Source organism: Ahaetulla prasina, chromosome 2, assembly GCF_028640845.1.
Source record: "Ahaetulla prasina isolate Xishuangbanna chromosome 2, ASM2864084v1, whole genome shotgun sequence".
Taxonomy (NCBI): domain Eukaryota; kingdom Metazoa; phylum Chordata; class Lepidosauria; order Squamata; family Colubridae; genus Ahaetulla; species Ahaetulla prasina.
The window spans coordinates 128584920-128608370 of record NC_080540.1 but is presented as its reverse complement, the minus strand read 5'-3'; the positions used below and the strand labels follow the sequence as shown (position 1 = coordinate 128608370).

Sequence of the window (23451 nt, the reverse complement as noted above, 5' to 3'; positions counted from 1 at the left end):
GTGTGAGGACCGGTCAAAAGTGTGAGGACAGATCAAAAATAATTTTTTCAGCCCTCTGAGTAATTCCTATGCACAAAATGCTGCAACAGGCATAAATGATGACCAGTCATAAGTGTGAGGACTGGTCAAAAGTGCGAGAACCTGTCAGAAATCACTTTTTTCAGTCCTCTGGGTAGTACCTATGTGCATCCAATCCACCCAATCCAAGCGCCACACGGCCGCCGACAGAAGCCTGCCTGCATCCAAGTGTCTCTCTAGCCAGCGATTAAAGCGCCTCGCTGGCCACGTGGCCAGCGAGGAGCTTGAATCGGCTGACTAGCAAGAGGCTTGGATGCAGGCAGGCTTCGGTCGGTGGCCGCGTGGCGCTTGGATTGGGTGGGCAGCGAGGTGCATGGATCGGATGGACAGCAGCTTGTGGCCGCTGTCCACCGGATCCATGCACCTCCCTGCCCACCCGACATTGGTAAGTAATGGTGGGGAGGGGAGGGGCAAGGGGAAGGGCGAACCGGCAATTTAACAAACAGTTCGGCCGAACCGCCTAGAACCAGCAGAATCCCACTACTGATCTTTGAAATGGTCTGTAGAAACCATATGGCTAATTAGTGGTTCAATAATAATTTCCCTGATAAGACTACCCTGCTAAAGGGATGAACATATTATGCAGTTAGATTTTCTCAAACACACAGGGTTGATTTTCCTTCAAAGTCACATCACTTTTCTCCTATTTATGAAAGAATGTGCAAATTAAATAAGGCCCTATTTAAATATCAGCCACCTCTGTACTGTTTCAAATAACAGCAGGATCTCTGGTTTCCTTTCTTGGGCCCCCTCTTACAACTACATCTTGGTAATTGGGAGGGGTGCAATGTGGAAAAATGACTCGGCAGTTTTGACTTCTTGCAAATCAGCAGGTCTCTGCTTTCAGAGACATGACAAATTTTCTTTGGGATTTTTCTTTGCATCATACAGTGCTGAATCATAGTTACAGGATTTGGCCACCGCAAAATCATCTGGCAAAAATAAGCCAAGTTTATTCTCTAGATTTCCTCTCTCCCCCCCCTCCCCCCCCCCCCGCGTTTCAGAAATAAGCATTAGAACAGTGGGCGGGATGACGGGGCTGAAATTCAACATATCTGAAGAACATAGCCTTAGAGAAAGTTTAAAGTACACGAACAAATACAAGAATGCCACAAAAGGTTATAAATTCAGATGCAGTCATGTGGTGACCCGCTTTACAACTGTCGAGACTTACGACTGAAATTGTGGGCTCAATTACAATTGTAAGTTGACAACGTCTTGTATACTTAAGGTATTTAGGGAAAAGGAATGAGCTACATTAGTGGTCTCCAATCTTTCTGGCTCCGCAGTCTGCCGCCGGCAGTGTGGGGAGAGGGGATGGTTTTGTGTGCTGATCTGCCATTTACACAGCCTGGTTCCCAATGGGCAACGGCCCAGGATTTGGGAGACCCTTGGGCTATATGATATTGTTCCTAAACTACAAAAGATATAAATTTAACAAATAAATAACTGAATAATATGAAGAAATTAATTGTAATATATTTCCAATAAATAAAGAGCAAATTGTGTTGGACTTTGCAGTGAAGACCAAGATGAGGTTACAGTTTGGCCTGTAGATCCCAGGCATCAGAAGTTAACTATATCCTATAAAGTACAAATCGATGGGAAGTACAATAACACCAAATACGAAGTGAGGTGAGGTACAGAAGTAGCTAAGAAAGCAGGGTTTGTGCTGTAGTTGCTTGTGGTATTTGTTGTGGCCCTGCTAGCGTATTTGGGAAAGCAAAAGTTGGTTCTGTCCTTAGCTGAGATTGTCCCAGTAACCTTCTTAGAGGATTTCTGTTTCTTTCAAGGTGGAGTTCTACTATGTTAGCTTGGGTTGATTGGAGTTTAATCTACTTGGAGGCTGCAGTTTGAGCATAGTTGACCTATAGTCAGTCAGTCCTTCTACACAATTACGGTAGATCTCAATGGGCAGGACTCTAATATTTGATATCCTTTCAGAGATATTTGCTTACCTAAAAAGAGAAACAGAATGGCCAGGAGCAAGCAAAAAAAGGCTTCCGACTTCCTGCCAACTTTCCCATTGACTTTGCTTGTAGGAAGCTGCCAGGGAGTGCCAGAAATCTCCTCTTCCTCAGCTGGCCTGTGGAACTGCCTGCCACTTTGTTAGAGGAAGGGAAAACAAGGATCATATGAACTGAGGAAAACTGCACCCCGGCTTCTAATCTTGAGATATCCCCAAGGGCCTCTCCCTCCAGGGAGGAAGACGGCTCACTACACATGCTCCCCCTCCAGCCAAACATACCTTGCCAGAAAGCATCTGAGTCACTCCCTCGCTCTTCCCTCATCAGACACTGCCATTAAGAGGTTTCCAATTTTGGCCTCAGTTCCAAAGTAGACAATTGCCTGTCAGGACTTACTGCCATCCAATTGCGTACAATTGGGCAGAGAGTAAGTTTGGTGTAGCGGTTAAGGTCCTGGCCTAGAAAAAAAGAGACTGTGAGTTTTAATCCTCTTTCTTAGGCACAAAAGTTTGCTGGCGATTTTGGGCCAGTCACTGTCAGCCCAACCTACCACAGTATTGTTGCTGTGGGGAAAATAGGAGGAGAGAGGATTATTATATACGTTCATTGCCTTAAGTTACTTATAAAGTAATAAAGGGGATAAAAACCTAATCAAAATAAATAAATAAATAAATATAGTGGCCAGAGAGATGTGGGAAAGAATGCAGGGCTCCATGCAACCTACAGGTTTCTGAGAAGTGCACTTGGGACTGAAATGGCTATAACTTCCCCAAATTACATTCCCATCGGATTCATGGCACCAGGTATTCTGTAAATTAGCCCATCAGCGTTAATGATGGTTCAATCTATCTTCCAATTCTCCCAATTTGAGGGTTACAAACAAACAGGCACAAGAATTTTAGCAGTGTATAGAAATATTAACAGCAACCCATTTCAAAGGGCAGAATTACCAAGTTCTGAATCATGAACTGAAACCTGAAGAGCAAGATAGGAAAGACTAACCTGCTTCTTGTAGGAAGTGCTTGCAAAACACAAGTTATTATCATCCTTTCTGCAAAATATTTTCAGTTGGGAGTAAGTACTTTGCCCACTGAATCAGGTCTCTGATGGGACCTTTCATACTTGGATCTAGATCAAACCTCTTGTCAACTCATATGACAAACTAGACTCTGTTTAGCATTATGACTGTAAACTTCCAGCTGACAAAATACCGGATACCTGAATGGAGTTTATTTATCTTGTGTATGTCAACCCACAGTCCTGGGCGACTCCTAAAATTCTCTCTTGAGCAGCTGGCAATCTACCGTGATGTAATTGTGCTGTCAAAATTTAGCATTGTGGCTTTCCACTGGAATGCAGTGGTTTCCTGGTGTTTTTAGAATAATAATGCACAGGATGTGGAGGAGTTACATCCTAAATTGTTGATGAAAACCTTGACCTGGCACTGCCCATTTTTTTACCTTTCCTTCGGATTCTTACTCCCATCCACTTTGGAAGTATGCTCTCTGGTATTCCGCTCAAACACCAAATTCTTGGAGCTCAGAACTGAAAAAGCTCCTTGGATGGGAAACGAAACGTCTTCAAGGAAAAACAAAAGTCCAGTTGCCTTTTGAAAAAAGCCTTTGGGACAACCATAACCTGGATGACTGAGAATCTCCATAGACATTAGAGTTTGAAAGATTACCCACCAACTGGCAAAGGTTAATGATAAGGGGAACTCACAGTCCACCTTAAACTAAGACAGCAACCCCCAGCTCAGGGACCTCTAGATGTTTTGGAGTATATTTCCAGAAAATTTGTCCAGTGTAGGAGTCTTCAACTTGACAACTTTAAGACTTTCAGACTTCAACTCCCAGAATTCCTCAGCTAGCCATGTCTAGTGGTAAAGGGGAATCTTGTGACTGGTTGTAGACAAGTACAGAGATGACCTCGAAAAAGGGGTGTGGAGATGGTTAGCAAAACCTAAATTGAGTGCAGGAAAAATTGAGAAAGAAAACTAACACAGCTCCGCCTTGATTCTCCTTGAGGGAGAAGAGGGAGGGAAGGAGTAATGTTCTCAGGCTTTCAAGGTTCTGTTATTGTAGCCTGCATTAATAGAATTCAGCTCTAAATTTGTGGTGTCAGTCCTGGTCTTCCTCCAAGGGCTGACACTGGCTTTCCTCATTATGAGAACCATTTTGTGATTAGGAAGCCTTCTGACAACAGCCATTTTTGTAAAATGCCCTCCAGATAGATGTCAGAATTCTGAAGATGCTCATCAACTCAGAAAAGGCTTATAATGACCAACATGGGTGTAACACAACTGTGGATTTTATGAAGCCCCAGGAGACTAAGTTAGAATGGCAATATTCCAGAATGCAAATGGACAGGAGATACGCAAAGAAGGCAGAGATGTCAGCAATTCTTTGAATAGGGCAGAATTCATGTGTTGTAGTGAGCAAGAGACAGGATGGATAAAAATTGATGATTTTTTTAAAAAGTGGATTTCTTTTATTTAAATCGGATTTTTTTTTATTTAACTCTGATTTGTTTGATTTTTATCAAATTTATTTTAATAAAATGCTTTTGGAGTAAAAATCTATCTAAAGATAGTTTTCTGTTTAAGATACATTAATAATTTAGTTTATTCAGCATGAAATGGAGCTTAGTTATGTAGCACGCGGCTGTATATTCTGCAATATTAGGACTGTCGGTGAGTCAACAGCAGGTCAGAGGAGGAGCCACTGCGGGACAGAGATGACATTTGTTCTTTAGAAATTATGATTTAAATCGTGATTTAAATCAAATCCACCCTGGCAAGAGATATAAATGGTTATTTTTAAGCTTTGAGGAAATTCGACCAAATTCTTTATCAGATAGTGAAGTTCAAATATAGTGCAACTGAAATGAGAATGAAATGTTTGGCCACCAGACGTAAGAGCACAAAAGCAAGAACTGTCCTGTTTGGTGATGAGATCTCCAGACCTTTCATAGGAAAAACACTTTGATACAGGGGACACAATTTTGGAAAAGTATTTAAAACTAAGCACTTTAATTTCAATTTAATTAAGCATTAATTAATGCTTTTTTTTAAGCATATGCATGTTGTTTTGAAGAGAAGAAGCACGTCAGTCTTTCTTCCTAAGGGTACAAAATGCCTCTGGAAGGGCAGCAATGCAGGTTCGTCTTTTGTTGGCTATAACTGGCTCTTACTGTGACCTCAGCATGCTCCTCTCCTAAATTGACCAAGCAAATAATTCTAGCAGGGTTGCATTTTCTCCTCTTTGCAACAGTCAGCCAAATCTGCTTTTGATTTAGAGAGATCTAAAAGGACATGGGTCAGACGTCTGGAAAGCACCCTTGGAAGGGTATAGAGGAAGTGAGACCAAAGAAGAGCTGCCTTTTCCAGCCTCTGGAGCATGGGTGAGTCGGAAAGGAGGCCTTTTGTCTGGTCTTCTCTCTTGAGCAGTGCTATTGGTTGTTACAAAGGAAAGTGTTCATAAAGCAGGTTGTAAATCATATGAGGCAGCCCTTGTGCACAGAGATAATTTTAGACTCTCCGTTTAATGGTTTCCTGGAGCCCCCTCCTTAAGCTGACAAGCTGAATAACACTAGCTTGTCTAGGGCACTTCCCAGGGCACTTCCATACTTTATTATTTCTTATGCATTCCTGATACACGTGTGCAAAAAAAAATATGAAGCAAAATAAAACCCTGTTCAAAGGTGAGATCTTCTGAGCTATTTCCCCATTTGAACTCATGTACATCCTGACTACAAGATTAGGGTGGAGCTGGCTTCTTTTGTCCTAACTAAACACATGTTTAGTTAGAGCATCTTTTCTTCAGAGGAAAATAGCAATAGCACTTAGAATTATATACCACTTCACAGTGTTTTACAGCCTGCTCTAAGAGGTTTAAAGAGTCAGCAAATTGCCCCCAACAATCTGGGTCCTCATTTTACTCACCTTGGAAGTATGGAAAGCTGAGTCAACCTTGATCCTGGTAAGATTCGAACTGCCAAATTGCAGGCAGCAGGCAATCAGCAGAAGTAACTTGAGTACTGCATTCTAACCACTGCGCCACAGAGACTCTTATAGATCAAGAAGAGAATGAATATTCGTAACCACATACATATCTGGAACTCCCACTTCTCCAGTGAAATGTTCCCCAGTGAAACCATTACATACATGTGCTATAGTATGGCAGTAAACTTTATAACCTCTGTAAGTGTGAACTACCAATTTCAGTCCCAATTCTGATGCTGAGCCCATCATTTGCTGCTTGCAGGTATTGAACAGTCTACCCTGGATATTTGGGCCTGGATCTCAGGCCAGTGGTCCAACCTTTGCTGTGTTACAGTGAAGTTTCCTTCCCAATGTGCTGTACTGTAGGTCAGGGGTGAAATCTAAAAATTTTCCCTACCAGTTCTGTGGGCATGGCCTAATTGGTGGGCGTGGCCTGGTGGTCAGATGGCTTGGTGGGCGTGGCCAATAACAATAAATAATAAAAATAATAAACAAAGTATAAAAAAACAATAAGAGGTACCAAAAATCAACTTTCACACTTTACACACACACAACACAATACAACTGACTCATACACAATGTAAAAGCAGCTGCACTTCACACTTCATCTAGCCACAAAAAGCTCAAAAACCAACTTTCACACTTTACACACACACAACACAACACAACTGACTCACACCCAGTGTAAAAGCAGCTCCACTTCACACTTCACACAGCCACAAAAAGCTCAAAAACCAACTTTCACACTTTACACACAAACAACTAACACACACACACACACACACAATATGCCACATACAGCTTTCTGAGATTTTGTGTTTGTGTAGTTAGAGTGAAACACTACAGAAACACACCAAATCTCAGAAAGCTGCACAAATATTTTATTTTATTTTATTTTATTGTGGACTTCAAATCCCAGAGTTCCTCAGCCAGCAAATCCAGCCAGTTGATCACCGAGGAAATAGATTAATAGAATAGATTGATTTTGTCTGGGCTGAAACTGAAACTGCTTTCGGGCTGTGGCCATGCATTTATCAGTAATCAGGTAAGTGCCTTAGAATCTCTACTTTTACTTGTAGAAAACATGTTTTCTACAAGTAAGAGTACAAGTAAGGTTCTGCTGTTTTTTACTTTTAAAGGCCTGTTTCTGCTGAAGCAAAACCGGCTTTTAAAAGTAAAAAAAAAACAACCCTCTGCAGATGGTGTGGCTCAGCAGAGGCGGGGGGGGAGGGCGGGGCCAGGGATTTTTGCTACCGGTCCTCCGAACCAGCAGCCGCCATCGCTACCGGATCGCGCGATGCCCTCCGATCCGGGAGCATTTCACCCCTGCTGTAGGTCTATTGGATGACAATTCTGTATATCTGTGAAGTTGATTATCTTTCTTCTATTGTTATTACCTATTTTTGCCATTGGGCATGATCTTGCTTTCTCAATAATGTGCTTGCTTCTTTGTCTCCTGGGCCATGTCCTTTGGTTATGCAGACTTCCCAGGCACAGTTTGTACACACTGATGCATCGATGCTTGTTGGGTGTAACCAGGGAGTAGTGATGGCATGAGAGTATGTGGGGGCGGGGGAAGAAGTAAGGGTGGATTTTATGACCCTGTTAAAAGAGTTAGTATATGGTGCTCCACCTCTGCTGGGCTAAGAGACTCTCCCTGACATGTCAACACACAGTCTGGGAATGACAAATCATTGAAGAGAATGTTTGTCGTTCTCATTCTGAGGCCTTGTGACAGAGAGATAATCTAATTGATTTGGTCAAATTTAATAACCTTGTTAAATTCTGGGACGAAAGCAAAGGAACAAACTTCCTCCAACTGCACACACCTGATCTAAATTCAGGGTTACAGCAAGGAGTTGCCTTCTGGGCCAGCATCCAGGACCCCACATGCTGGGGGCTCCAAAGGGCCATCCCAAAGTTTCACATCATTGCATTGGCAAACAAGGCCCATCAACAGCAGATGGACTAACATGAATGCAGGAGATGGCAATCTGACACATATCTTCATGGAGTGTCAGCACATCTATTTGATAAAAGCTCCTTTCTTTCTTCTTATTTAAAGTGGAGAGCTCAGGGTAAATAGCTAGGCAGGTAGAGAGATACAAATGCTCCTTCTAGCCTATCATATTTTCAAAGACACATTGTCTTTTTCTAAAACAGAATGGCGTTTAGTCCGAAGTAAATGGCTTTAGCATTTGAGCAGTAGAAGCCAGCTTGATTTTATTCTGACAGTCATGGCCTCAATTTTAAATGTGAGGTGGGTAAGGCCAGATTGAAAACAATCTTTTTTCTGTGCAGAAGCAGTGGAAGAACATGAACTAGCAATAGCCAGGGTTTGATGCACTTCAGTAACTTAATAATTAGAAGCACCCCCCACCATTAATAATAAAGTGAGTTAAGCAAAAATGTTCCCCGATTCAGTGCCCCTAAGGTGTATGGGACTTTACTGATTAGACTGGCAGGAATTTTGGGGCATGTAGTTCCAGAATATATAAAGGGTTCCTTTGTTTTACTCTATGGGTGATGTGGCAGCACAATTCACTTAACGAGCAACATGGTCATTATGGTTGCTGTGGTCCATTGTGATTTCATCTTCCTTCTCCAAGGAATTCTTATTATACTTGTCACCCCTGCCTTTTGAGGCGGTACTTCCAGGTGCTAATCTTTCTAGAGTATTCTGACAACCAGTAGCCCAGTTTGACTTCCTCTCTGAGCTGCCTTAGGGGGTATTGAGCATAATACAAATATCCTAGGAGACCTCACCATATACATTTTGAATTAAACAAATTGTTTCCATACTATTACTGTGCAATATCACACTACTTCTAGAACTTATCTCACACTGCTGTTTGAACCCAGCTATTAAAGTTTGTAATCCATATAGTTGATGGCTAAGAGAGATGTGTTTAATCATATCAGTAGTGGTTTATATATGAACCATAGTTTAAAAAATCCCCACGATTTAGTATGATGTGTGCATTCAATTCACACTTTGGACAAATAGAATCTCCAGTGATCCACTGGGGCTTGTTTGCCAAACATGATATTCTGGATTTGTGGAATTTGATGCTGCTTGAGTTGCTTGATAAATGTCATGTGCATGTGTTGTACGTGTGTTGCATTGTGACTCCGTCTTTTTGGATCTGTTAATGGCATTCAGTGTCTTTCACTGGTGTCCTTCTGAAATGCTTTGCTAGAATGAGACTGCGATCAAACTTTCTCCCAATTGCTTCATGATGTCAGTTTTAAAACACATGCAAGTGATAAAAGTGACCTTTTTAGAATGGCTTGCTAAGAAGATAGAACAGGCCTCCTTAACTGCCACCTTCTGGAATCACTCTGAATAACTGGAACAAAGCCAGTGCACTTTCAGCGCAGACAGTCATCCAAGAACTTAATGAAATCTATTGAAATGCAAATAAATACTTTACTAGATCCTGCACCAAGCAGGGATAGGAACAGATACTGTAAATCATGAACAACACTGTAACTGTATGAAATGCCATGGATTAGCAAAGAGGTGGAAGGCCTTAAGTAGGAGAGAATTTATTTGATTGGAGCAATCAATGCCATCTCTGGTCTTCTTCACCAATTCCATTCCCCAGTCTCTCCAGCATATTTGAAGTTGCTCATACAATTGCCTTCAGTTTTGCCAATCCCAGAAGATATGGGTCACTCTGGACCAATCAATACTCTCTCTAGCTGTGCATTATGGTCTCTCTCTGTGTGTGCGTGCGGGTACATATGTGTGAAATTCTTTGCCTCCAAGGGCAGCAAAACTCCCCTCTTCTCCATTTCATGCCAAAAAAGAAATACCAAACAAAAGTCCTTCTCACCCCCTTTCCCCTACTTTCCACGCTGATCGGAAATTCTGGGAAGGGGGAGGGAGGATTTTGCGAAACAAAACAAAGCTTCGAAAACATTCCTAACATTCTTTTGCTATGTTTAAAAGCTTCTAAAGGTGGAAAGGAGAATGGCCCATAGCACTTTCGCAGCTGCATATTTTTCCAACGCTTGTAACCATGGTTATACAATAGATGACTCTGCTGGGAAAGAGGGGAAGAGAAGTACATAACTCAGGCTGTAGAAAGGCAACTCTAAGCCCTGAAGTTGGGTTGAAAATGCAAACCACCAACACTATTCAGTCAGTGTCATGGGGGAGGGGGATCAATTTTCACTTAGGTTTCAGAACACTCCAGTCACCCCACTATCCAGCCAAAATGTTCAATCAGCTCTCCAAATAAGCCAGCAACCAACAACCTGGAATCAAAAGCCTGCTGCAGCTTGAAATAGGCTCAAAGTCATTGTATGGAGGTGTCCTTTGCTCCATGAGGCGATCAGAAGCCAGATTGAGAAAGATCATGGAAAGGACCCATGTTTCTCCAGCATTATGCTTTTAGCATGCTTAAAATAACACTTTGGCTTTAAAATAGCTTTTTAAATGGGCTTCTGTAATGGATGAGACCACACTACATCCAAGACAAGGGAAATGACTGCAATGCAAAATAAAACAAAAACAAACAAAACAGCCCCAAACAAAACAAAAAAACTCCACAACATTCTAACAAAGACAAGTGCTCCCTCACCCCCTGCCAAAATCTCTCAGCTATCATCAATTTGGGCGTATGTTTTCACTTATTTGTTGTCAATTTTCTGCTTTCCTAAAAGCAAAGCTACACGCCTATAAAGTGAAGAAACAGCTTCATTCCTGCTGTGTTTGGGGAAACCTACAGTAGTCTTTCTGGGTAGCTTCTCTGAATGGTAAGATGGCACTCTGTGGACACAGAGAAAGTTCTGTTTCATTTTCCTGAATGATCCTGCCCTGCCCTGCAGCAGTGTTCTAGAATGCCTTCATCAGCAGTGTTCTAGAACAGGGGTCACCGACCTTTCGGACCTCAGGGACCACTAAATTCATAATTTTAAATCCTGTGGACCAGTAATATGGATTTTTTAAAAAAATATAAATAGTATTTAGTGCAATATAAAAAATGAAAATAATTTTTCTGTGGACCACCAACATTTTCTCATGGACCACCAGTGGTCCACAGACCACCAGTTGGTGACCACTGTTCTAGAATGCCTTCATTGGGCGAGATGATCATGTTTCTGCTTGGTGAACTCTATTTGGGAATCCAGGAAAGTTATCCCTTGGCCAGCTCTGTGATATTTGAAACCTCATTTACTTGTCTATGGGACCCAAAGGTGCTTTTTCAAGAGGCAGCTGGACATTCTGTTTTTTCTTTAAAGACGTTTCGCTTCTCATCCAAGAAGCTTTGTCTATGGGACAGAAAGGGATTGAAAAAATAGCACTGGTAATGATTTTCCTTTAAAAGTAAGAGAAATAATTCATCTGTTTAGAAAGCACAGGTTGAAGAACATGATCATGAATGAGAAATGTCTTAGATATGGCCACTTTGGAGCACCCTCTCCCCCCAGCTTAAAGGGGCTTGTTTCTGAATAGAGCTGACTTGTAAGTCAAGTTATTTTTTGTGAAGTTTGTGGTCAGTTGTCATGCTGAATGTATGGTTGAGTGAGGCCTGGCTTAATAGCAGCTTGTTTCTGATTCTCCTGTTGGCAGGTTGTTAAGCATTAAGACTAAATAGTTTGGGTGCTTGGAATCCCAATGTATTATGCAGGATGTAGTGTTACTGTAAGGTATCAGGACATCAGTAAAATCAATCTCTGAATTAACTTTTACCTTTAATTACACTGCATTAAATATTATCTTGAGATAGGTAATAAATAGGTAGATGTTAGCTAGCTAGATCAATAGATTTTTTAAAAATTAAAACCTTTAAGCAAGAAGATAAAAGCTAACACAAATTAGTAGAAAGTAAGAAAAAAGAAATAAAAAAGACAGAGGGCAAGAAAGGCACAAAGTTAAAGGAACATAGAAAAGAAAGAAAACATAAAGAAGTGGCTTCTGATAGTCTTCACAGCAGTTAGAAGCACAAGTATATTTTGACCTCTCTTAAGGTCTCATATCATTTTTTAATAATCTATCCTATCTAATCATCAAAACCATAGGTCACAAGTCCATTGCTTTCATTTTTATGCAAATCCATAAATCCATAAAAGACTTCCAATCAGCAATACATATAGATAATGTCTTCTCTCTAATCAAAGAAGTTAATTGATCCATTTCAGCAAAATCTTTAAACTTTACCAGCCACTCTTCTGTAGTAGGTGGGGTGTCACATTTTTTCATCTTTGTTCATACAGTAATCTCTCTGCTGTGACTTTGAAACCATGCTTCTAGCCCTTGTCAACCTCCTTTTTGTTGTTGTACCACACTAAGGATGCTTAGGAGGCTGCAGAGGGATAGGGTGGAGTGAGGGGTCCTTTTTTCTCTATCAATGGGGCAGAGTGCTGAGCAAATTGATGTTTCTCATAGATGGTCAATCTGCCTTTGTGCTTCACATGAGATCAGTAAGCAGGATATCAATAAAGTGAAGGAGATTTTTGAACAGGGTTGAGCAGGCACATCTAAAGGGAAGGATGTCTTTTGTTCACAAAGCCACTGATCTTTTGCTGGGATTGGTGATGCTCAAAGCTGCAAGACTTAGCATTCCACTCCTTAGTCATTTATGACTTTCAGAGGATTGTGTGATATGTGCTTGTGCCTTAGCAAATACAGGAACCCTCTCGTTTTGTATTGTAATCAGGAGCCAGAGCTAGGAACAGCCTATGTGCTGAAAAATAATTATTGCATATAGTAAATAGGGATCTGACAATGAATTCTCAGTAAGGCTGGTTCTTTCTTAGCTCTAGACTGGGGCGGGAGGGTGCGGGGAGGATAATGGTGATATTGCTTTTCCCCAGGGAATTCTCCAGGCTCATAAATCTGACTCAGAATGACAGAGTTAGAAGAATGGAAGATCACTTTGAATTAAGTGCAATATTGCCTGTTGTTCAACTCAAGCTGTGCATTGTCTGGGGCTGGTCAACAGATTTATTGCCCATAATAAAAACTAATAATCTAACAGAAGAAGTACAGGTCTGAAAACATATACGGACTATTTTGTAATTATGTATTTCAGTGATTTTTTCCTGCAATAAATGTGACATGAAACTTTTGAAACTTTCCAGGGCCACTTGTTCACTCTCCCCACTTAACTGTCACTTCCTCAGTGTGGTCCTCCTTGCAAAGTCATGAAGTGCTGCTGTACTGAGAAATGCTCCCCTCCAGCTAATTAACAAGGGAGCAAAAAAAATAGACATTCACCTAGTTGTCATGCTAGCTTCACGCTGCATGCTGCATGCGTTGTTCCGTTTTTTAAAAAAAAAGGGTTTACAAAATTTGAAGAAGACCTCTTGGCAGGTACTGGTAGAAAGAAAGAAAACTGAAGAGAAAAAGAAAAGTTTTCTAACCTCCATACCCCAGAAATATGTTACTGATTATTCTCTCTGTACCATTTCTAGGCTAGAAATGACACAGGCCGCCACTTTTTTTTTTTTTTTTTTTGCATTTATATCCCGCCCTTCTCCGAAGACTCAGGGCGGCTTACACTATGTCAAGCAATAGTCTTCATCCATTTGTATATTATATACAAAGTCAACTTATTGCCCCCCCAACAATCTGGGTCCTCATTTTACCTACCTTATAAAGGATGGAAGGCTGAGTCAACCTTGGGCCTGGTGGGACTTGAACCTGCAATATTGCAAGCAGTTGCTGTTAATAATAGGCTGCATTAGCCTGTTGCGCCACCTCTGCACGGTCTAAACACTATTTCTGACTTCCATCTTCCTGACAGTTGACTTAAATATTCAAAGGGTGTGTGTGGAGAGGGGGGGCTGATTAAGTTTTATTTTAGATTATCATGACCTCAGACACTTCTAATTTTAACCCAACATTCAACCAATTCTGTACTGTTGGAAGAAATATTCATCTGGTGCCATGTGGTGAGTTTCTGTTGCTATTGTGTTGCAGATGATGGCCCATTGACAAAGGTGGGGAGAATGAGTGAGCTTGGCTGAGACCTTAATGGCCCATTGACAAAGGTGGGGGGTGGCAGGAAGTTGCAGGGAGCTGCTTTGTCCTTAAAACATGTTTCTCCATTTCTCATCCAGGGAAGTATAATATTCTGCCTTTTTAATATTTTCTAAAATATTTAATTCTTCTAGGAGGGGGGTGAGTGCTAACTTCCTACAGTACCTAGAGAAAACATATATTTCTTTCGCTAATTCTTTTCTGTGAGATCTACTACAGGAAAGAGAGAAGAGTGTGATTGGGAAGAGGGAATGTGGCACCCTTGTGCTTAGCTGTCTCCTGACGGTGTGAAGGGCTGACTTGATCTCCAGGGTGGACTGTCAAAGAGGAGTCAATCCTGGGGCCTTTTTGTCAAGAAGCAGGGCAATGGGGGGGAGGCACCGAAAAGAGATGAACGTGGCCTTGCCTCAGCAAAGTGTGAACTTAGAAAGCCTGGCAAATGGCCCAATTCAAAGGAGAGAGGGAAGGAATTTCCTTACATTGGAAAAGATAAGGCAAAATCACCATTATTCTGCTTTTTTTTTTTAAAAAAAGAAAGAAACACTCATAGCAAGCAATACAAACAATGGAAATGAAAACAAAATCAAGGCATCTAAAAGCTGTCAACAACAGGGGAAAATCAGTTAACTCAGGCTCAGGTCAATTAACTGCTAATTATTTTTAGCTTGAAGAATGCTTTACATACTATGTGAATAAGAATTTAGTAAGTAAAATGGACTTCTCTGAGTTGCAACAAAAGGCACCTTAATTCCTTTGATCCTATTTTGAACTGTGTTCCCTAACTTGTTGCTCTTCCAAAATTGTGGGACTCCAATTCCTGGATTTGCTGAGCTAGCATGCTGACCCTGAACCTTTTCACTCTTTTGATCTTAGGCGTGTGTGTGTGTGTTTGTATGTGTGCGTGCGTGCGCGCACACTACACTACACAATGCAATACTATACCATGCTACACTTGTTCTTGACATTAATTTTTGATTCTCCCATTTCTTTTGTTTCTCAACATAGGAGGAATACATGGCTTACTTCCTCGGAAGTGCCAGGTGATGGTGCTGTTAAACCCAAGGAGCGGAGCAGGAGAGGCCCTGCATCTATTCACCTCTCAAGTTCAGCCGATGTTGACAGAAGCCGGCATCGGATTCCATAAGTTTGTCACTGGTGAGTTTTGTGGCTGGCTCAGAACAACTTAGGGAAACTGGTTTAGTACAGGTAGTCCTTGACTTACAACAGTTTGTTTAGCAACGGCACTGACTTATGACCCTTTTTCACACTTACGACCGTTGCAGTATCCCTGTGATCATGTGATTATTAGGATGTTTGGCAACTGGTTCATATTTATGATGGTTGCTGTGTCCCAGGGTCATGTGATCACCTTTTGCGAACTTCTGACAAGCAAAGTGGGAAGCCAGATTCATTTAACAGTTTAACAGCCTTTTTACTAACTTAATAAATGCAGTGATTCACTTAACAACTGTGGCTAGAAAAGTTGTAAAATGGGACAACATTCGCTTAACAAATATCTCACTTAACAACAGAAATTTTGGGTCCAATTATAGTCGTAAGTCAAGGATTACCTATAGATACGGCTCAGACTTCCTTTTCAAGTTCTGTTCACTCGTTTTGCCTTTTGACAAGCTTGGGTAGAATGACATTATTGGATACTCTATATTGTAGAATTCTTTGCAGTTTCAATGTATGAGAGTAAGTAGTTAATTCAACCTGCTTCAGTTCTCCTTCTATGGAGGTTATAGTTACCATGAACTGTGTAACTCCTTTTATAAAAAACATAACATGTATGACTAAGTGTCGTGTCCCACTCCTCCGCTGACGGCCGGGTCAGGGAAATCCGAATCAGGCTTGCCTCTGCAGCTCTGCCCAAAGTCCTAGCAAAGTCCTCAGAGCAGGCAGGAGACCAATAAGTGACTTCAGCAAGATAAGTTCGACTTTGCCTGACTCAGAGACTGCCAGAAAGCAGATCCTTTATATAGGCCATGGGGTGTGGCTCCATGACTCAGCACTCATTAAGGCCTGCCCCTCCCTTCCTTCTGTTGCCTCCGCCTATCCAATCTTCTGATGCGAGGGTCACTCCAATCAGCTGTTGTTGGAAGTAAACTTTCCTCAGGCTCACATGCTGTGGAGGAGGGGGAGGGGTCTAGCTGCTCCGTTTGCCTGGGCATGGAGCCAGGGCTGGGGCCGGGGGATGCTCCCTCCTCTGCAGCCTGCTTGGGCATGGAGCCAGGGCTGGGACCGGGAGGTGCCCCCTCCTCTGCAGCTTGTCTGGGCATGGAGCCAGAACTGGGGCCGGGAGGCATACATTCCTCCGTGTTCGGGAGCAGATAAGCAGACCCCGGCTGCGGTGAGAGCGGACAAGACACAACACTAAGTTAAAACTATCATCCCAGTTAAGCTTATGGCAAATAAAGACCGCAATAATGGGAAGATGCTGGATTTGGAGAATAGGGCAAGTCTGCAAACTGTAATTCTATCAGCACAAAGTCACAGAACGCTGTTAGCTTCCCACCAAAGGTGGTCCCTATTTTTTCTACTTGCATTTTTACGTGCTTTCGAACTGCTAGGTTGGCAGAAGCTGGGACAAGTAACGGGAGCTCACTCAGTTACGCGGCACTAGGGATTCGAACCGCTGAACTGCCAACCTTTCGATCGACAAGCTCAGCTTCTGAGCTAAGCCTCTGAGCTAAGACGCTGAGTTGATTAAATCAATCAAAGCAATGGAGAGAGAGAGAGAGAGGAAGGGAGGGAGGGTGGGAGAGAAAGAATGTAAGAAGAAAGACAGCTCTGTATTTGTGGACTAACTTAGAACCTATACTCCATCTGAATTAACATCATTTACAAGACATATAAGTTTTGTTTTGTCTTTCTCCTCAGAGAAACATAATCATGCTTGGGATTTGGCAAGGGAGGAGGATATGTCCAAATGGGATGCTGTGGTCATTATGGCTGGAGATGGCTTGCTTCATGAGGTAAGGAACAGGGCAAATGGTTCCAGGACAGGACATGGCTCCAGTACATGTTCTCCTCATTTTAAAAAAAAACACGTTTTATTGGTGAAACAAAACACCCAGAAGACATGGTGAAATACAATCCTAAATATAACAGCACTAATAAAATCAGAAAAGAATACACAGAATAGTGATTAAATGAGAGGCACTGAAAGAAACTAAAACTGTATCCATAAACTTTTAATAGAGATCCAGCTCAGTCCTTTGATGTGTTATTATATCTAACCCTGTAGGCTATTTATTGCTCTATCTTCTCAGTTTTGATGCAATGTTATTTCAATACAATATATTTATGACATATACATAGATTTTATTATTTAGTGCCTTGTTGCAATGCTTGATCAGCAAAAGCAACAACAGAATGGGGTATAGTGGGCTTTTTATAAGTTACCATTTTAAAATACTGCTCAACTAACTTTAGCTAAGTATTTTTTATATGTTGACACCTCAAATGAATTGGTTAAATTTGGAGTGGAGATTTTATTTCTCTATTTTACCACTGTGTTCATAATTTTGAACTTGGACTTGCTTTTCTAACTAACGGCACAAAAGTTAAACTGGGAATGAGCAGTTTTTTACTTTTACCTTTACAAAAATGAACTGAACAAATTTGCAAAGATGCTTCAGAAAGCAGAATCAAGAAGCTGCCCAGGATTCTCTTTTCATTTTTTTTTTTACAAGAAAAGAATTTCTCTCGTCTTTACAGTTGGGGAGAAATTCTTGATGCACTTCAAGAAGGAAGCCATGAGTCCAAATGATTGTAAACTCCCATGGTTTTGAAACAAGTCTCCCTTGGCTCTGGAGCTGATAGGGTGAATTCAGTGGTGGGATTCAAGTAATTTAACAACCGGTTCTCTGCCCTAATGATTTCTTCCAACAACCAGTTTGTCAAATTGCTCAGAAAGTTAACAACTGGTTTTCCCAAAGTGGTGTGAACTGGCTGAAACCCACCACTGGGTGAATTCCCTCTAACTGACTTCAGTGGGAGCTAAAGGGATAACAGAGAGGCTGGGTGGGGAATGGTGAAAAGTCGGGTGAAGGGGGTGGGAATATTCCTCTCTAGGACTTAAGGACATAATTTTTGCCACAATTTAGTAGAACTCCTCTCAGTGTTTCTGACTGTCTGATTCCTGATCAAGATTCTCTTTCTTAGCAACAGAAGATAAGACAATTGTACAATTATATCTAGCAATGCTGACTCCAAGAAGCAGAATATAGTGAATTTTAAATTAAATTAGATTATTTGATTTGGCAGATTTTATAGCTTTCTCATAAGCACTATTGATGAGAATGTAGGGATAACAGGGAGAAGCTGGCCATTACTGCATATTTATTTCAATCTGTCATGTGGGGTTAAACTAAATCTTACAGTGTTGAATGCTGCTTGCTGAAAACAAGGTCTTTCAAACTGCTTTTTGCAGAACCCCAGAATTTTGCAACAACAGAGGTTCTGTAAGGGCAAACAAACAAACAAACAAACAAATGAGAAACATGTGCTCAGATGCACTGCTTCTTGATCAGGGGTCCTGGGATTTTTTTTTTAAACTAATAGTTTAAATAGGACTTATTTCCAGCTTTGCAACTTGTGTATACGGTAAAGGCTGACCCAAATTTGAACCATATTCCTGAGTCTGAGTCACATTTATTTATTTATTTATTTTATTTTATTAAATTTTTATACCGCCCTTCTCCCGAAGGACTCAGGGCGGTGTACAGCCAGAATAAAAACAAAATATATACAATTTAAAACAACATTTAAAAAGAGCAAATTTTAAAGGCTGATTATTAAAATTTAGATTTAAAAATTTAAAAATATTAAGAATACCCAATTTAAAATTCAACACAAATTATGCCAGTCCCGCTTTAATAAATAGATATGTTTTGAGCTCACGACGGAAGGTCCGAAGATCAGGCACTTGACGCAGGCCAGGGGGAAGTTCGTTCCAGAGCGTCACTGCCCCCACAGAGAAGGCCCTACTCCTGGGGGCCGCCAGCCGACACTGTTTGGCGGACGGCACCCTGAGAAGACCCTCTCTGTGAGAGCGTACGGGTCAGTGGGAGGCAAAGGGCAACAGCAGGCGGTCTCGTAAGTACCCGGGTCCTAAGCCATGGAGCGCTTTAAAGATTGTTACCAAAATCTTGAAGCGCACCCGAAAGACCACAGGAAGCCAGTGCAAGCTACGGAGCAGCGATGTCACGTGGGAGCCACGAGCGGCTCCCGTTACTACTCGCGCAGCCGCATTCTGGACTAACTGCAGCCTCCGGGTGCACCTCAAGGGCAGCCCCATGTAGAGAGCATTGCAATAATCCAGCCTAGACGTAACCAGAGCGTGAGTGACCGTGCATAAGGCATCCCGGTCAAGGAAGGGATGCAACTGGCGAACCAAGCGAACTTGGTAAAAGGCCCTCCTGGCGACGGCCGCCAGGTGTTCATCAAAAGACAGCCGTCCATCCAGGAGGACGCCCAAGTTGCGAACCACCTCCTTTGGGGCCACTAACTCGCTTCAACAGTCAGCTGCGGGTGCAGCTGACTGTACCGGGATGCCGGCATCCACAGCCACTCCGTCTTGGAGGGATTGAGCTTGAGTCTGTTTCTCCCCATCCAGACCCGTACAGCTTCCAGGCACCGGGACAGCACTTCGACCGCTTCGTTGGGGTGGTCCGGGGTGGAAAAGTACAGCTGAGTATCATCAGCGTACAGATGATAACTCACCCCGAAACCACTGATGACCTCACCCAGCGGCTTCATATAGATGTTGAACAGGGTAGGCGAGAGAATCGACCCCTGAGGCACTCCACAAGTGAGGCGCCTCGAGGACGACCTCTGCCCCCCTGTCAACACCGTCTGCGACCGGTCAGAGAGATCGGAGGAGAACCACCGATAAACGGTGCCCCCCACTCCCAATCCCTCCAACCGGCGCAGCAGGATACCATGGTCGATGGTATCGAAGGCCGCTGAGAGATCTAATAGGACCAGGGCAGAGGAACAACCTCTGTCCCTGGCCCTCCAGAGGTCATCCACCAACGCGACCAAAGCCGTCTCCGTGCTATAACCGGGTTGGAAGCCAGACTGGAACGGGTCTAGATAGACAGTTTCCTCCAGGTGCCAAGGGAGCTGCCATGCAACCACACTCTCTACAACCTTCGCCACAAAGCGAAGGTTGGAGACTGGCCGGTAATTCCCCAAAATAGCTGGGTCCAGGGAAGGCTTCTTGAGGAGAGGTCTCACCACCGCCTCTTTCAAGGCGGCGGGGAAAACCCCTTCCATCAAAGAAGCATTTATAATCCCCTGAAGCCAGCCTCGTGTCACTTCCTGAGCAGCCAGCACTAACCAGGAAGGGCACGGGTCCAGTAAACATGTAGTTGCATGTAACCTCCCCAGCAACCTGTCCATGTCCTCGGGAGCCACAGACTCAAACTCATCCCAAATAACCTCAACAAGACGTGTCTCTGTCATCTCAGCTGGATCATCGCAATCTTGGTCCAAACTATCCCGAAGCTGAACGATTTTATCGTATAGATAACCGTTAAACTCCTCAGCTCGTCCCTGTAAGGGGTCATCCCGTCCCTCTTGATGGAGGAGGGAACGGGTCACCCGAAACAGGGCGGCCGGGCGGTTATCTGCCGATGCAATGAGGGTGGAAATGTAGGAACGTTTCGCCTCCCTCATTGCCACTAGGTAGGTCCTAGTAAAGGACCTCACTAGTGTCCGATCAGCCTCGGAACAGGCTGATTGTCCCAATAAGTATGTTGAAAGTGACTGGCTGTTTCCGTAGTGATCATTTTTCAATGCAGCCAAAGTCCAGTTTAGATGCAAAACCAGACTTTTTTTGTTTTGTTTTGTTTACATTTATACCCGCCCTTCTCCGAAGACTCAGGGCGGCTTACAATGTATAAGGCAGACTTCTTTGGGCTTTTCCTCTGATTGACTCTCATCTGTGTCTTTCAGGTGATAAATGGCCTGATGGAGCGTCCTGACTGGAAGACTGCGATCCAGAAGCCTCTTTGCATTCTCCCAGGAGGCTCTGGGAATGCTTTAGCTGCTTCTCTTAATCACTATGCTAGGTATGGCATCTCCTAAAGATTTCTTGCACTGTTTCAGTGTGGGTTTCAAATTTTTTTACTACCGGTTCTGTGGGCGTGGCTTGGTGGGCATAGCTTGGTGAGAGGGGGAGGGGGAGGATACTGTAAAATCTCCATTCCCATTCCACTCCAGGGGAAAATCCCCATTTCCTCCCGATCAAGTGGGACTCGGGGGGGGGGGGGAGAGAATAGATGGGGGCGGGGCCAGTTAGAATTTTTACTACCGGTTCTCCGAACTACTCAAAATTTCCGCTACCGGTTCTCCAGGACTGGTCAGAACCTGCTGAAACCCACTTCTGCACTGTTTGTACTATTAGAAATGAGACCACATTCTCTCAGGGCCATCCCTACTCTTAGCACAGACTAGTGGATAACTGGAAGAGAAATGGAAGGGGGGGTGTCATTCTGTCCTGGCAATACAGTCTCCCTTGAATTGAACTTGGTTTTTGGTGATTTCCTGAACACATCACTGTAGTTTTTCTAGCAATGAAAGGTATTCCTGTTGCCCTCTGGTTCTAGTTTGACCTGTAACCTGGGTTTTCTTGATATTTTAAATTTATTTTTAACATTTCTGAACTGTCTATCTCCCTCAGAGAGGGAGTATACAAATATATGTATGTATGTATGTATGTATGTATGTATGTATGTATGTCTTGGCATATTCGGGTCTTGAAAACCCGAATAATCTTGAAAACATATATAGGTAAAGGTAAAGGTTCCTGTTGTGTCCCACTCCTCCGCTGACGGCCGGGTCAGGGAAATCCGAATCAGGCTTGCCTCTGCAGCTCTGCCCAAAGTCCTAGCAAAGTCCTCAGAGCAGGCAGGAGACCAGAAAGTGACTTCAGCAAGATAAGTTCGACTTTGCCTGACTCAGAGACTGCCAGAAAGCAGATCCTTTATATAGGCCATGGGGTGTGGCTCCATGACTCAGCACTCATTAAGGCCTGACCCTCCCTTCCTTCTGTTGCCTCCGCCTATCCAGTCTTCTGATGCGAGGGTCACTCCAATCAGCAGCTGTTGGAAATAAACTTTCCTCAGGCTCACATGCTGTGGAGGAGGGGGAGGGGTCTAGCTGCTCCGTTTGCCTGGGCATGGAGCCAGGGCTGGGGCCGGGGGGTGCTCCCTCCTCTGCAGCCTGCTTGGGCATGGAGCCAGGTCTGGGGCCGGGAGATGCCCCCTCCTCAGCCTGTCTGGGCATGGAGCCAGGGCTGGGGCCGGGAGGACATTCTTCAGCGTTTGGAAGCAGATAAGCAGACCCCGGCTGCGGTGAGAGCGGGCAAGACACAACAGTTCCCCTCGCACATATGTGCTAGTCGTTGCCGACTCTAGGGGGCAGTGCTCACCTCCATTTCAAAGCTGAAGAGCCAGCGCTGTCCGAAGACGTCTCCGTGGTCATGTGGCCAGCATGACTCAACGCCAAAGGTGCACGGAACACTGTTACCTTCCCACCAAAGGTGGTCCCTATTTTTTCTACTTGCATTTTTTACATGCTTTCGAAACTGCTATGTTGGCAGAAGCTGGGACAAGTAACGGGAGCTCACCCCGTTACACAGCAGCACTAGAGATTAGAACCGCTGAGCTGCCGACCTTTCGATTGACAAGCTCAACGTCCTAGCCCCTGAGCCACCGCGTCCCCATAAAACATATTTATATATATATGTATATGTATATGTGTATATATATATATATATATATATATATATATATGTATATGTATATGTGTTGTTTTCTGAGGTTTTCACGGGTGTTTGTATGTAGGTCTTTGGTTGTTCGGGTTTTCTCCCGTGTAAAATTGGAAGTGTCTTGGCGACGTTTCGACGAAGTCTCATTCGTCATCTTCAGGCTTCAGCTTCGTGCTTCTGGGAGCAATGTGTGATCGCAGCTGTTTCTTCCTTTTAACTGCTAGTGGGGGTTTGAACTGATTGGGTGGGAGCTTGGCTGTGCTCTGATTGGATGGGGTTTTTTTTTGTGCTCTGATTGGCTGGGGGTGTGTCCTGTTTGGGTGGGGTCTTGGTTGTGCTCAGTTTAGTCTGTGTTGCAGGGGGATTTGAGCTGGTGAGCTGCATAGCTGTTGTTTGGCTTTGTGGTCGTGCTACATCTTCATAGTGGGTGTCAGTCTGCTGATGTATGGATTGGAGGGGTTTGAAATGGCTAATGTTGCAGCTGCGGTCTGGCTTCTGGTCCTTGGTCGTGCTTCATGATCAGTGTGGGTTTGGGTCTGCTTTCTGGGTGGATGTGCAGAGGTGACATCCTGTGTGGACCTCGTGAGTGTGGGTCTGGTGTCATTCCTCGTGTTAGGGACTCGTTTGT

The 23451-nt window shown here is 43.3% G+C and overlaps 1 protein-coding gene across 1 annotated transcript in view; it reads left to right on the top strand.

Moving 5' to 3' along the window:
- SPHK1 (sphingosine kinase 1) overlaps positions 1-23451 on the top strand; it is a 41268-nt gene that overhangs the window by 6644 nt on the left and 11173 nt on the right. The window contains exons 2-4 of the mRNA XM_058168928.1: positions 15047-15196; positions 16925-17019; positions 21008-21123. Of these exons, the coding sequence (XP_058024911.1) occupies positions 15047-15196; positions 16925-17019; positions 21008-21123 (361 nt within the window). The remainder of the gene's footprint in view (positions 1-15046; positions 15197-16924; positions 17020-21007; positions 21124-23451) is intronic.